Here is a 16142-nt window from a genome sequence, read left to right on the forward strand (position 1 = left end):
ATGCACTCTTCTCATCATTCTCCTCACTTATTTTGTCCACCAGAAGAGTTGTCTCCCTACAATGTAAAGAAAATATATTGTTTTGTTAATATGCAGCAATATAAAAATTATATATACTGTTGTACTGTAATATAAATATTAAAAAAATGTATACTGTTATATAAATATAAAAAATATATATACTGCTGTAATATAAATATAAAAAAATATACTGTTGTAATATAAATATACAAAATATATATACTGTACTGATATAAATATAAATATACAAAATATATATACTGTTGTAATATAAATATACAAAATATATATACTGTACTGATATAAATATAAATATACAAAATATATATACTGTTGTAATATAAATATAAATATACAAAATATATATACTGTTGTAATATAAATATACAAAATATATATACTGTTGAAATATAAATCAACAGAAATAACAAAAATATTAGATTTAAATTTTTTTTTTTAAGTTGTATAAATATACTTACGCGGTAGTTACCCTTGGTGTCCTTTTGCGGTCTCTGTTTTTTCCGTGTGCATGATAGCTCACGGTGGTTGCTGGCACAACAATGCCAGAAGTAGCTAACTAGCGTTGGATAGCAGCAATTCGGTGTCCGCTCGTGTACATGTCCTTAATTCGCATGCTGAGCTTCTTGGAAATCTTTTTAACAGGCATTGCTGCGAGTAGAAAGAAATACAAACACAAGAATGTATATTCGATGTTTAGTCGATGTGTATTCAATGTGCAGTGAATCCACAAAATGGATGGTGTATTTATACGGTAATGACTCACATTAGAGTACGCTCACTTTCAACACCTGTACCTGGTCGCCATGCATACAAGGTTACACACTTTGCATAGCCCACCACTCGATGATCTTTATCTGAACTTGCCCTTGTCCAGATACTGCATTGTGCCACCTGCTTCCATGGAGAAACCCCGATTCTACGGACGCAGGAACACACTCGCCTCTGCCGTGTCTGTCAAGCAGAAAAAGCGAAAGGCGGTTGCCGTTTCCACGCTAAGGCAAAAGCGACAGGCTAAGGCCAATAAAGAAAACCTTCTGCTGACCCCAAAGGCTAAGGGTTTTCATAGAAGTCAGCCTTATTATGTCAAGAAGATATACGGTGATGTACTCTCGACGCAAAACGATTGGCAGCCAACCCATCGTACCGGCAGACCACTTCCTCACATATGCTTCAACGACTCTGCCGCCGCTGTCCCGGAAATCTTCAGCCCGTCTTCTCCACCCCTCGTCCTTGATGCTGCCGCCACCCTCACGGAAACCCACAGGCCATCTTCTCCAGTTCTATCCGACGACGCTGCCTCTGAAATCCATGGGTCACTTTCTCCTTTGCTCTTAGACGACTCTGCTTCTCGCCCGGAAATCCAAAGGTCACTTTCTCCATCCCTCTTCAACGACGCTGCCGCTTCTCCTCTACCGGATATCCACAGGTCACCTCCTCCACTCTTCTTCGACGTCGCTGCCGCTTCTCTCCATGGAACCCCCATCTCATCCTCCGTTGCACCCATCCACCCAGATGTTCACACACCATGCACAAGAAGCAGCTTGTTAGACCGGATGCTGAATGGGATAACTGTGGATCTCCCCGGGAATTCTATTGTGCTAGCAAAGATAGATCTGCTTCTGGAGACAATGCTAAATGTGGAGCAACGGATGCTACATATGGATCAACGGATGATACATATGGATCAACGGATGCTAGATATGGATCAACGGATGGATCAACGGATGGAGAAGATAGAGGCTGACATAGCGGGCATACATTATTTGCTTGGTGTTAATGCCCCTGTTTCCCCGATGCTGGAGCAGGGGGGTGACATGGACGTGATGAATGGGACCTTCGACCCCCTTCCATCACCAAGCGCACCCCCTCCACCAGAAGATGTAGTGTACATGTATGCCGTTGAGGAGGACATGACAACCCCGTCAAGAACACACTAGGAGACAACACGGCGACCAAGACCGGAGGAAAGCTTCCTCCCAGACAACCTACCATTGCCCGTCGCCTCAAGCACACCCGCTCCCAAAAGACCTACATTCGCTCGCATCGATACGGTGCCCGACATCACCCTGTGCGATCTGCCACCGGCGCTCAGGGAGAAGTAAAGGGTGATGAGTGCTGGTGCACCCCACAAGTATGCCTTGTTACTTTTTAAGCACCATGTTCCCTACTCGTTGTACTGTGACTGGGACTTCAAAGTGAACTACGAAGGAAATCGCGTTAAAAAGGCTCTTCCTGCCAATTTAAGAAAGAACATTCAGGATGAAATGCGACGCTTTTATCTAATTACAGATCCTATAATAAAAGGCGTTCGAGACTGCATTAATGGCGTTTTGCGCCATGCCAGGAATCGGCCATGGACGGACAATGTGGTGGACTTTCTGTAAGACCATACTGTTGTGCTGAACTGTATTGTACTCTACATGGTTTGACCTGCTGTACTTAAATAAAGGAGATGTTGTTGTGTGTTTTTTTACTTGTATTTATGCAGAAATGTTTTAACTTGCTGTCCACACACATAGGACCTGCACAATTCCAGTCCCTGAGGGCCGCAAACAGGCACGGTTTTCAAGGTTGTCCTGAAAACCTGCCCTGTTTGCTGCCCTCGAGGACTGTAGTGGTGCAGGTCTGACTGATATTTTGCACACCATCCCACTGTACTGTATATGTTTCTTTAATAAAGGAGATGTTTCGTTTGTATACTGTATTTTATGAATAAAGTTTTTTTTGTAATCACAGGTAAGACCATACTGTTGTGCTGAACTGTATTGTACTCTACATGTTTTGACCTGCTGTATTGTACTTAAATAAAGGAGATGTTGTTGTGTGTTTTTTTACTTGTATTTATACAGAAATGTTTTAACTTGCTGTCCACACACACACAGGACCTGCACAATTCCAGTCCCTGGGGGCCGCAAACAGGCACGGTTTTCAAAGGTTACCCTGAAAACCCGCCCTGTTTGCTGCCCTCAAGGACTGTACTGGTGCAGACTGTTTTGCACACCATCCCACTGTACAGTATATGTTTTGACTTGCCGTTCTTTAATAAAGGAGATGTTGCGTTTTGCTTATTTTATGAATAAAGAATTTGTTTTTAAAACATGTGACTGTAAACCAGACTGACTGACATAAATGTTTCCACAAATGTAGCAGTAAACCATACACCTGTTGATGTTTTGAATTGCTGTGCACTTAAAATGTTTCTACATTGTACAGTATTTGTAAATAAATGTTTTTGTACTTACTCCACCAATAAAAAAACATGTTGATTTGTTTTACATTGTTCCATTGGCTCCTTTGCTACTGTAACAAAATACAATGTTTCTAGAATGTACACTACTGTCCAGGCATACTAGGCTTTATCCTGTAGGCATGCTCAGTACAAGAGTATTAAAAAAAATAGAAGACACATACAGTACTGTACTGTACTGTATGTACTGGCACTGTATAGAAGACACATACTGTATGTACAGTACTGTAATACATGTAGAATAAATGCATAGTTTTTATTTTTTCGGGTTTATTACACAGTATACTGTATATAAAAAAGTATTGTATACTGTACGGCCGGAAAACATCAGCATACTGTTTCAGCTACAGTATTCTATCCTAATCAATAACAATGGCCACTAAACTGTAGACTCCGGTACGTGGGTTTTTAAATCCGATTCAGCAATGTGCAGGCATTGTTACACAAAGCGATATTATCCATCGAAACCCCTCCATTAGCAGTTTTCTTTTCTGAGGAAAAACAAAAAGAAAAGTTTTACTGTAATGGTCAGTCCCCTAAAGAAGTTCCCAGCCAGTCCCACCAATAATTTTCTCGGAGGGCGTCTCCTGTTCACATGCGCATGCGCCTACCGTCGATGCAATGACACACATATGCGTTTCAAGAAGTTTCCAATGCGCATGCGCCTAGCGTTCCACCAATTGTTCAGTATCTGCAGCACAGTACTGGAGAAGCCACTCAGCCAATAATATTGATTACAGGAGAATCGCTTCACTTTCGAATCGCGCTGATATTGATACTGTATTGTCATAATAAAAAAAACACAGAAAATAATACGGCAACAATACTCACCGTAGAATTTCCCATTCAGCTGGTGCCGGCGCCGGCCCACTGCCAGTCCAGTGTTCTTGATTATCCATGTCGATAGTTTGCAGCGGGACACGTACACCTGTAGTGAGCTGATGAGACTGGAAATTGCTTAGGTACATGCAAGCTTGATCGAAACTGCACGCGAAATCCAGCTCAGGCTTGCTGGATAGACAGCAAGGGTTGTCACTGACGGTGGGACCGTTATTGGAAGCCGGCGCTGGTGCTGGTGCATTGCTTGGCAGCGACTGTCATTTCTTAGTTGGTTTTAACACGACCTTTCGCCTTTTGCCGTCTGAATGATCATAGATACAGGAAAAAGCTGGTGATACACACCAATACCCTCCAACAAATTGTGGCTCAATACGATAAAAACAGGGATCGCTACATACAGTAACCTTTTCCTTATTGCACGCTTCCACGTATGAGGAGCTGGCGAAAATTTGAAAAAATCATAGTTTTCGCTAAAATACCGATAAATTTGAACAACTGTTGCCATCTTATCATCTGTTGCATTAATCGCGGCCCATTTCAAATACGCGTAACTTCTGTCGGGTTTTTGGAAAACATGCTGCACTTGAACACTCATGGTGATGGCTCTCTGGAGAATACTGTAACAGAAACTGGTCAATGTCTTTATTTAATATGAAAAGCCTAAATTGATACATTTTTGCAACCTCTTCCTTCAGTCTCAAGGCCAATTTACAATAGCACACTGTGGTATCTTTTTTAAACGAAACACCTGCAAGTCGACACATTACTGAAGCGCATGCGCATTACAATTCATGTATATCTGCCATCTGGCAGACATGCGAAGAATTCCAACCTATTAAATCCGAACCATTCTCAATAAACGCATCAACCGCGAGTCAACCGCCCATGACCCGCACATGACCCGTGGCTGAGAACGCAAAATGAATGCGGCATGCTCCCGGTGAAGTGCGTCGCATTCCAGGAAAAAGCCAGGGAAAAACCGACGATGTGTTAGAATAAGATGCGCCGCAGCAGTACATAACAATACTAAAGCTGATGTCATTTTGTAATACATAATAATACTGAATAACTGTATGTAAGCTAAAAATCATTATGGGGTTAAATGTGATGTCAGTTCTGCCACTTGGCACATTGTATGAGAATCATTTTATCTTAGACTACTAACGAGGCTTTCTCATAATATCTGGCCTGTTTACACTTTCAATTTGGAGCTGATTGGATGAGGAAAGATCAATAAAGTCAGCTAGGAGCGAAAACATTCCATGTCTGTTTCACACAGATTTCTTCACATAGAAAGTCACAAAGACAAGACAAGATGGCGGACTCAAACAAAATGGCTGCTTTGACCCTAATACTGTTACGTCAGACCCCTGAAGAAGTGCGCATGCGCACGAAACGCGTTGGGCCATTGAGAATCATTTATCAGCAGTACTGGTAGAGGAGCAGACCTTTAAAGCAGTCTCTGGAGTCGCAGTGTATAGGAGTTGGTATCGGCAGTGATACCTGGTGTGTCGTCCCGCCCGTTGTGACGCACTTCCGGGTGCCAACGGAGGACGTCACGTGTAGCAAAATGAAGCGTCGCCATCATCGGCAGCTATCCAAGGAAGCTCCGGCAGGCATCAACACGTGGCACGCGTCCACCAACACCATCCGTCGGACACTTATACTACCCTTACCTGCGCCTATCCTAGAGACCTGCTGTAAGTAGGATTCCGGTTTTTACACACCGGATCCTAGACCTGCTCGTCACCAGTCACCTGCATTTTATCGTGTTTATTAAATCATCTTTATTAATAGTCAGCCTATTGTTTAGTGTTGTGTGTGTCTGTTTGTCTATGTCTATGTGTTTTTTTGTCATAACCATACTGTGTCATAACCATACTATGATCTTGTCCTCTTGTCTCCCCTGCATGTCTTAACATTTCTGCTGCTGAGGAACCTGCTGTCCACTGGACCAGATCAACATCCATTGGATATTCCAAATCATCCATTGAACTTTTATATCTCCCATTTGGACTTTAAGGCGCCGGTCTGTATTGTTTTCTTTGTCTATCACTAACTGTGTTTGGGTTAGTTTTTCCTGGCAGCCTTGCCATATTGTAATATCATACTATTCACCACGTTGTTGTTAATATTTGCATTGCATTTGTATACACTTTTATTTTTATTTTTAGCGCTAAACACACCATCCTTTTTTCCAATTACATGTAATAAAGCTCTTGATCTTTATTTTATCTTTGTTGACTTTAGATTGTATTGCTTTAATGGGTTTTACAAAGATACATACCTTGCAAAAACCACATTTAAAGAAACCTGTGGGTGAAGTGAAACCTCTAGTTTTTTGCAAGGGATTAACATATATGCTTGGTGAAACATAGCCTGACAGGGTCTTTGCTTTCTTAAAAACAAATTTGGACCCGCAAAATTATTAATATAATAGACCACGTTCATCTCAATAAGTCTCAGGCCTTGATTCTAAGCCTTGATGCCGAAAAGGCTTTCGACCGAATCAAGTGGTCCTTTCTCGACCAAACTATGCTCCGGTTTGGTTTCTCGGGGCCGTTCCTTGAAGGGGTGCGAGCCCTCTATACCAACCCTACTGCTCTTTTAAAACTCCCAGGAGGGCACTCCAACCCAATAGCGATTAAAAATGGTACCAGGCAAGGTTGCCCCCTATCCCCCCTACTATTTGCCCTATCAATAGAGCCACTAGCCGCAAGGATCAGAGCCGAACCCAGCATAAAGGGCATTCCAATCGCAGACAGGGAATACAAAATATCCCTCTTTGCGTATGACGTCATTCTGACCTTGACCGAACTGCTCATCTCCCTCCCCAACTTTTGGACCAATTTAGCCGAGTGTCTGATTACAAAATAAACACGGACAAGTCCGAGGCGCTCAATATCTCCTTCCCAGACCCTACATGGAAACTCCTACAAACTAATTTCAAATATAAGTGGAATAACTCCCACATTAAATATCTAGGGATAAAAATAGCAAGCTCATACAGCTCGCTATATCAAGCAAACTACCCCCCTCTTTTCTGCCAGATCAAGAGAGACCTGGAGGCCTGGCGTGCCCATCAGATCTCTTGGTTTGGAAGAATTGTGTCCACCAAAATGAATGTCCTCCCCCGATTACTTTACTACTTTCAAACCCTCCCAGTCCCTGTCCCGCTAGTAGAACTGCGAAACATGCAGGCCCATATTCTCCGCTTTATATGGCAGCAACTTCGACCTAGGGTGCCGAGATTGGTGCTTTTGGCTTCAAGGACGAGAGGGGGCCTGGGGGCCCCGGATGTAGTTAGATATTACCAGGCAGCCCAGCTGAGGCAGGCGGTGGTCTGGAATAACCCCTCGACCTCCAATTGTTGGTTGGAGATTGAGACACACCACGCGGCCCCCACCGCTCTCCCGGCCCTATTATGGTCTCAGGCCCACAAAAGCAGAATGCCCCTGAGATTCGACCTCGGGGCAATGAGGTGCACGTGGTCTACATTGATTAAAACCAAAGGGAAACATGGCCTAGCTTCATCCCCCTCACAACTCACCCCCATTTTCGGGAACCCGGACTTCCCACCCGGCTGCTCCCGTACCCAATTTGGCCAAATCCAGGGCCTAAATATCAGAGTGATTGCGGATCTGCTGGAAAGTGATGAGGTCCTGCCCTTACAAGAACTTAAGATTAAGTTCTCCTCCCCAGACCTCCCCATCTTCAAATACCTTCAGATTTGGCACTTTCTGAGAGCCCAATCCCCGAGTTTAAAATTCCCAGCGCGCACTAGATTTGAGACCTTCTGTCTCAAGGGGGAATATCAGAGAGGCTTAATCTCCGAGGTATACAGAACACTAGAGGCATCTCAACCCCCCCCACACACTCCTATATGCAAAAATGGAGCGCTGATCTGAATACCCCTATAGTCCTGAGGACTGGGAGGATATCTGGGAAGCTGCTACCAGAACATCAATTTGCTCAGTCATGAAGGAAAATATTTATAAAATCTTATTCCAATGGTACCTGACCCTGAGTAGACTGGGCCAGATCTACCCAGGCACCTCGGACGTGTGCTGGAGAGGATTTGATCAAAGGGGGGACATGCCCCACATTTGGTGGACATGCCCGGAGATCCAGAGGTTCTGGATCAGGATCCAGAGTCTCCTGATTGAAACTTTAGATGTGGAGGTCCCCCTGGACCCCCTGACGTACGTGCTGGGGAAACCAATTGAAGACCCTCCCACTCCTATAGCCAGACTTTCCTCGGCGATCCTTATGGCCGCCAGATGTTGCATCGCAGCGGCCTGGAAACAAGTTAAGGCCCCTTCCAGGAGAACAGAAATCAAAAGAATAGACGGGGTCAGGAATATGGAGAGACTGACAGCCATGTTGAAGCAAAGAATGCCTCAATTCTATAGAACCTGGGAGCCTTGGCCTGGGTCGGGGGCCCCGACAATGATGCAAGCCCTGCTCCAACACTAATACCCTTGCGGACAAGGGCCGATGTGCCCCTCCCCATCACAATCCCCTCCCCCCTCCCTTCACTCCTCCCTCCCTTCATTCCTCCCTCCCCCTCTTTTTCTCCATGTCGCTCCCAACTATCCACCCGTCCCTCATCATCCCCTCTCTTTTCACCACTGAAAATGGAAAAAAGCTTTATTGTGTGTCTCAGAATGCCACACTGCCATGTGCCTGTATTGTACAAAGAATTGTCATGCTATGCTGTGAATGTTATATCAAGACCTACATGTCACTGCAACAAAAGACACCACTAAAGGAAAAATATTAAAAAAAAAAAAAATTGGGGCAGATTTTCAATGTATGGTTTTAACTTGTTGTCTAGACTTAAGACATCCCAATGTCTAGCCACAATAGTACGGATTGAGTTTGCTTGTCTGCTGTGCTGAGTGACAAAATATAAAGGTGTTTATACCAATACTTTCTTTGTTTTTTTTACGTTTTTTCAATAGTTCTGTATGTGGGTATGATAAGCATATTCAAAAGCCTTCTGGAGATCACACTCATTGTATCCCCTAAATCGGAACCAATTTCTTAGATTGTTCTATGAAATGATCTTTCTCTGAACATATACGTCTAAGTCTTAAAAATTGTGCTTTTGGAATGCCTCTAATTAAAGGCTTTGGGGGACCACTATCCGCTTTTAAGAATGTGTTTCTTGAATTAATTTTCCTAAATATGTCTGATTGTATACACTGATTGGAGTCAATATATAATAACAAGTCCAGATATTCAATTTTTTTAGCATCGTAAGAGAATGTAAAATGTAAATTATAATCATTATTATTTACACTGGCGACACACTTTATTCGAGCTCGGCTAGTCCCACGAATTCGGGTATACCCGGGTGTATTGAGGTTTGTGACTGTTTTCTGCCCGAGTGCATTGAGGTATTTTTCAGGCAGGGATTGAAGCATTTTATTCCTGCTGGCTTCAATACTGCACAGTATATATATATATACTGCATTACAATTCATGAATTTATGCCATCTGGTAGACACGCGAAGCATTGCAGCCTATTAAATCCTAATCATCCTCATTTAACAGATCAGCCGCCCATCAGCCAGGCATGAACCCAGGCTGGGAAGGCAAATGCAACGGGGCTTGTCAGAGGTGAGGAGCGGCGCATTCCAGGTATCTGCCAGGTACATACTGGGTATTTGCTCGAATAAAGTGTGTCGGTGCAGTATGTGGTCCACAAACTCCGTCAGTGACCTTGTGTCACCTTCCCAAATCATAAACAGGTCATCTATAAATCTACGATAAAAAATTATGTTATTACGGAAAGGATTGACAGAACTAAATATGTGAATAAATTCCCAATAACCCATAAATAAATTTGCATATGGTGGTGCGAATGAAGTGCCCATTGCTGTGCCACGTGTCTGTAAGTAGAAAAGTGTATAAAAAAGAAAGTAATTATGTGTTAGTAAAAATAAAATAGATTCAATAATAAAAGTGGATTGAGCAAGTGACAAATGTGAATGATTTAAAAAGTGTTGGACTGCTGTGATACCAAGTGCGTGATCAATGATTGTGTAAAGGGAAGTGACATCTAGAGTAACCCATAATAAATTAGGAGACCAAGTGAAACCTGAAAGTGAATTAAGCAAATCAGTGGAGTCCCGAAGGTATGATGGAAGTTTGTGGACCAGTGGCTGTAAAAAATGTCAATGTATCTGGACAAACCATCTCCCAAAGATTCAATACTCTAAATTATCGGTCGACCGGGAGGGTCAACTAGAGATTTATGGAACTTTGGGAGATGGTGGAAAATAGGGATAACTGGATGATCAACGTAGAGGAAGCTTCTTTCTTTCTCTCTCAGCACCTACAGAATTACTCAGAAATCTAGAATGTTTTTAATTTGTGACAAAAATACATCTGTAGGATCAGATTTCAATACCATGTATGAGCTCATGTCTTGTAATTGTCTAAGGGCTTCAGTTCTGTATTTCACATTATTCTGGATGACAATGGCACCCCCCTTGTCGACATTCCATGTCTGTTTCACACAAATTTCTTCACATAAAAAGTCACAAAGACAAGACAAGATGGCGGATTCAAACAAAATGGCTGGTTTGACCCTAATGCTGTTACGTCAGACCCCTTAATGTCTCAACTTCATCAATATATGTATGCGTTGAGCACCCAGGCTTATTATATTCCGGTTTCTGCATTGGCAGAGCCAGTTCATTACAAGTTGGCACTTAACTATTTACTTTTATGTTCAGAGACTTTGTGCTATGGAAGAGTTTCCAGATGTTACAGGTATTTTTTCATCCATCTCAGACACTTTGTGTTACAGTGAGACAGACATAACAAAGATCAGGTACACTGAATCAGTGGAGGAGATTTTTGGCCCAGAAAAGGCTTCTGATGTTTATAATGAGTTATTGAAATTGAGCAAGAAAGAGGTTGATTTCTATTTTCATGGAGTAACTTTGTCTCTCTACCACCATGAGAAACTGCTAGCTAGGGGGGTTCAGGGTTAAAAAAAACAGCAGTAACTGCAGGAAGCACATACAATACAGGCGACACTGATCACTCAGACAGCCAGGATACCGCGCGTATGGAGAATTTTTTTAGGTCAAGGCACTGACCACAACGATGGCGACAGATCCAGAGGACGGTGGGGGGGAACAATATTTCTTCCCAGGCAGTCCAAAATTAAGGGCAATCAAAAGGGGCAGAAGTAGAAGACGTGATCTACAATATCTCAATGCATGACCTTACACCAGCGGAGAGGAGAGTCTTGAGGAAAGGCCTATCATTCATGCCAACATACACCATGGACCCCTTTGACTGGGAAGTTGACCTGTACCGCATTAACTGCCGGCTACGCTTGAAGGACTTCTTTGGCAGGTATCAGGAGAACGATCCGGCTCTGACTATGGATGAACCTTCCACACGTCCATTTCGACAGGTCAGTACATTCGATCCCCAGGTATGCAACCCCAATATTTCAACCTTTATCAGTCTAGTGGAGACAGACACCAGAGAGAATGTTAGCCACTATAAAAGGAGTTTCTCAAACCTCACTAGACAAGAACAACTGGCCCTCAAAGCACTACGGAACAATACGTCTATTATTATTAGATCTGCGGACAAGGGGGTGGCATTGTGGTTATGGATTATGAGCAGTACAGAGCGGAAGTTCTGAAGCAACTAGATGTCACCCAGCACTGCAAGATGCTGAGTGAAAATCCAACTGCCTCATACAAATGGGAGGTCGATTCCTTGATTAAATTAGGCATCAACAATAGGTGGATTACGGAGGATACAGGCAAATTCTTTACGCAAGAGTTCCCTATCATTCCAGTTATGTACATCCTACCCAAGAGGCATAAATCCATTACCTCACCACCAGAGTGACCCATCATCTTTGCGAGGGGTTCCATGTGCCATCCACTATCTTAGTACGTGGATTTTTATTTGCAGCCTCTGGTAGTTAAAATGCCAAATTACATCAAAGACACTACGGACTTCATCAATAAACTGGCGGTCCTAAGACTGGATCTCAGGAACACCTTGCTAGTGACTATGGACGTCTCCAGCCTGTACACAAATATCACACATGAAGAGGGTATGGAAGCCATCAATGACCACTTTGGTGCATACAGGGACTACACTGGTCCACTCTGGAATTTTTACTACTCCTCATTGACAGTATTCTACATAAAAACTTGTTTGAATTCGAGAAAAAGTTTTACCTTCAGTGTATGGGAACGGCAAGGGGGTCGAATATGGCCCCGGCATACGCCAATTTATTCATGGATCTATATGAGCAGACTCACATTGTATATGGAAACAAAAAGAAAACAGTGCACAACGCCAAATAGTGAAGCAAGTATAAATATATATTATAATAATAAAGGGGTAATAAATCTGCGTACATCAAGTTGATAAAATATGTGCATTTAGTGTATATCACACTGGTTTACCACTCCACAGCTGTAAGCAGGAAGGTCTGGTACTTGGCTTTCTCTGCAGGAGCCTCCGTGGTGGTTCTGGGGCATGGGATCCTTCCCTCACTCCTCTCCGGCAGGACGTCACTCTCAAGGGGGTTTCCTTTAAGCAGCTTCACTGCAGGTTCAAATGCTCAGTGGGACCGCTCCTCATCCGGCGATATGCCGCCTTTGGGGGAATTTCCCCTAGAATAACCCGTCTCTCCTGTGAGGATTCACTGCTCGTCACGGCCACTTAGATATCAAAGCAGTCCAGAGCCGTTGGAGTGGCTCAGCAAACAGTTCCGCTGTGCGGACGCCAGACCGCAGCTAGCAGGGGCTCACTCAGCGTGCCACGATGCCGCTCCGTCACCTGGTTTGACGTGATGACGTCACAGTCTCCGCGGCAGTATATCACAGTATATTCCTCCTAGTCCCGCAGTAGCGTGGCACCTGCTGGGAGTACATTGGCTGGATTGCAGCTGATTGCCACAGAAACCCAGGGACCTTAACAGCTGCTTGGGAAGAGATTTTCACATCCGCATAGTGGCAAGGGCATAAAAATTAAAGACTACATGAATTGCGAGAGTCGGTTTGTGGTATACTTTATTCGATGCCCATGCGGCATGTATTATATTGGAAAAACAACCTGCATGCTAAAAGAACGCATTTGCCTACACCGCTCGACCATCATTAAAGCCTTACTGGACACTGGCAACATTGATGACCTGAAGCTACAACCAGTAGCGAGACATTTTAAACAATTTAAATATAGTTTGGCAACACTGAGGTGCATGCCAATTCTCCAGGCGCATGCCCGCCCCCGGGTGGTGATAGACGCAAGCTGCTGCTCCAACTGGAAATGAGGATGATCTTTGAACTTAACATCATGGCCCCATGGGGCCTTAACGAGGATTTTAAACTTAAGTGCTTTCTGTGATACTTCGCTGCTCTTTCATTATATTCCATACTCGGTTGCTCGCTATGCATCTCTCACTTAGTACTATTGTGGTTATGTGCCAATTTATTGCTTGGGACTTCATGTATTTACATTACTTTTAGCATTTGTTACATTTTCCTACTAACAGGGTGCTCTGTTTGTGTTACCTTTTTCCTTCCCTAGCTCATACAGTTTTGTTTATTCCCCATAGTTATTTGGCACCTCCATTTGTGACTTTCTGTCACTGACCCTTTAGTGCTCCATATTGCCTTTTATTTGTATTAGCTACCTGTTATCCTTTGTTTTTATTCCCCAACCCATCATTCACGATTGTTCCCCCACTTGTATGCATTGCAGAGGGACACTATGTCCATGCGAGCACTCTTGCCGACGGTGCTGAGACGGCTGTATTTGATTGGCTGCGCTGTTGCCCACGCATTCGTGGTGATCTTTGTATCTGGTTGCTATGGTGTTCTGATGCGGAGTTCGCTCTACCTGGCAATGGAGGATGCCACTACACTCCTACCTGAGAAGGACGCCCTCCTCCCACACGCATGCGCTCATGTTGTTTATGCCGGACTATGCTCAGACTTGGCTCAGCTGTTCAAGATGTCCGCCGCGCATCTATGATTATGCCTTGTGTCGTGTGTCTCTCTGATTGATCACTGGGTTGTGGTTGGGTATAAATGTCTTCTTGGTGCCATTGTTCTCCAGCACTCCCCTGAGGAACGTCCTTCCTGGACTGAAACATTGGAAATAAGTGTGCTATGTATTCTTAAATACAGGTTTTCCTTTTTTGCATTTACAATTGAGTGTTGTTTCTTGATTTTTCCCACAGGGAAACATTTAGTTCTGTTTATGCTTATGGAAAATGCATCAGACTTGCTTCTGAATATATATATATATATATATATATATATATATATATGTATATATATCTCGAAACCGTCTGTCTGTGGGTGGGTTTACTGGCTATGCATCTTAACCCCATGGCTGTGCTCAAAGCTGTGACCATGCAGCAAGCTTAAGTCTCTAGGGGAACCATGTTGAATGCTTTTGAAGCAAAAGGTGGCACTGTGGCTCATTTGCATGTCATCAGCGCAAATCTCAACAAATTATTAATGCAGTAATAATCAAAACCACACCTGGCCAAATCAGTCAAAACGAGAGGTATTAACCCTTTAAAATCAACTAACCCTACAAAATGCTGCCACTTAGGTCCACGGCTCCACACTTGTCGCTAGTGATTTGTATAGAAAAGAACGACCTAGGCGCAAATATGCAGGGAGAGAGAAAAAAATAAGAAAAACATCATACAGTAGAGGCAACGTTTATTCTAACATTTGCCGTAAACTAGCCGGGTTACATTCTGGGTATGTGCTGGGTATGTGCTGGGTATGTGCTGGGTATGTGCTGGGTATGTGCTGGGTATGTTCTGGGTATGTGCTGGGTGTGTGCTGGGTATGTGCTGGGTATGTGCTGGGTATGTTCTGGGCTAGTTTGAGGCACGTTTAAGGCATTTCTGCATTGACTAACGACCCATATGATTAACACAGCAGTGATCCCTGGCAGTCCAATTCAGTTTGAATGGGACTGCCAGGGACCCCCGCTGTTAATCTGATAGGCCATTAATCAATGCAGAAATGCTGGGGCTAGTTTAAGGAAAGTTTAAGGCATGTATTCAGAATGTACCTGGGTGTTTCCTGGGTTTTTTGGGGAATTGCCACTGGTTTTTGTTCGAATAAGAGTTGCCTCTACTGTAGGGCAGTATATCTGAGCAATTCAACTGTTAGATGGTAAGGTATGCACTTACACTTAGTACAGCAAATATCAGCCTTTAATCCACTCTGGGATTCAGGAACTCTGCTTCTAACGTTGGTCTGTCTCTCTCTGTGGTCTTTGTGTCCTCAGGATCATTGGTTACACAGCAATCACAATGTATCAACAGTAGCCTTTGGGACTTGTAATAAGAAGCCCACTATACAGTACCTTGATACTGATCGTGAGGTAACGAGATGTAGTCAATGGCTACAGAGATTCCCCTGCTACCTCAGTACCAGGGTGCTACAAGTGAGGTATGCAGGACAGTATGCAGGGAGGCTGATCCCCCAGATTTAGTGAGAAAGGGTAGCCCAAGCTGGCACTCTTGAAGTACAGAGAGGCATAGACCCACCGTTAAAATGGTCACCAAAGAAGGTGGTCACCAAAGAAGGCACCTACCCCAGTTCAAGGAATAACACCTCCTTAGGAGTGCATGTATCTGGGGAAGATATTGTATATGCACAGACTGTCAATACATTATACCTGTTCTGCAACTATAAAGTTCTTGGCACCCATAATTTCCATCTGCATACATGCCCAGCATGCACGAACCAGCACACTGACAAGGTATCAGACTGACCTATGCAATGTATAGTCTCGGGCAAGGAGGGTTATATAATTAAATACCTTGGAGTATGCAACCGGAAAAGAATTGGCCTTACATTTCTAGAAAACAAATACAGAAATACTGCACTCCTCCCAAACTGGCATGCAATTTATTAGTGACATTCTACATTTTGATCCTACATTTAATAACAAAGAAGCCATTTAGTTGCATCTTTTAATAAAAAAA

The 16142-nt window shown here is 43.4% G+C and overlaps 1 protein-coding gene across 1 annotated transcript in view; it reads right to left on the reverse strand.

Moving 5' to 3' along the window:
• Positions 1–5714, reverse strand: part of LOC142489548 (cytochrome P450 2J4-like) — a 61862-nt gene extending 56148 nt beyond the window's left edge. The window contains exon 1 of the mRNA XM_075590568.1: positions 5633–5714. Coding sequence (XP_075446683.1) covers positions 5633–5714 — 82 coding nt within the window. The remainder of the gene's footprint in view (positions 1–5632) is intronic.
• Positions 5715–16142: the final 10428 nt, after the last annotated feature.

Source organism: Ascaphus truei, chromosome 1 (assembly GCF_040206685.1).
Source record: "Ascaphus truei isolate aAscTru1 chromosome 1, aAscTru1.hap1, whole genome shotgun sequence".
In the NCBI taxonomy this organism is placed as follows: domain Eukaryota; kingdom Metazoa; phylum Chordata; class Amphibia; order Anura; family Ascaphidae; genus Ascaphus; species Ascaphus truei.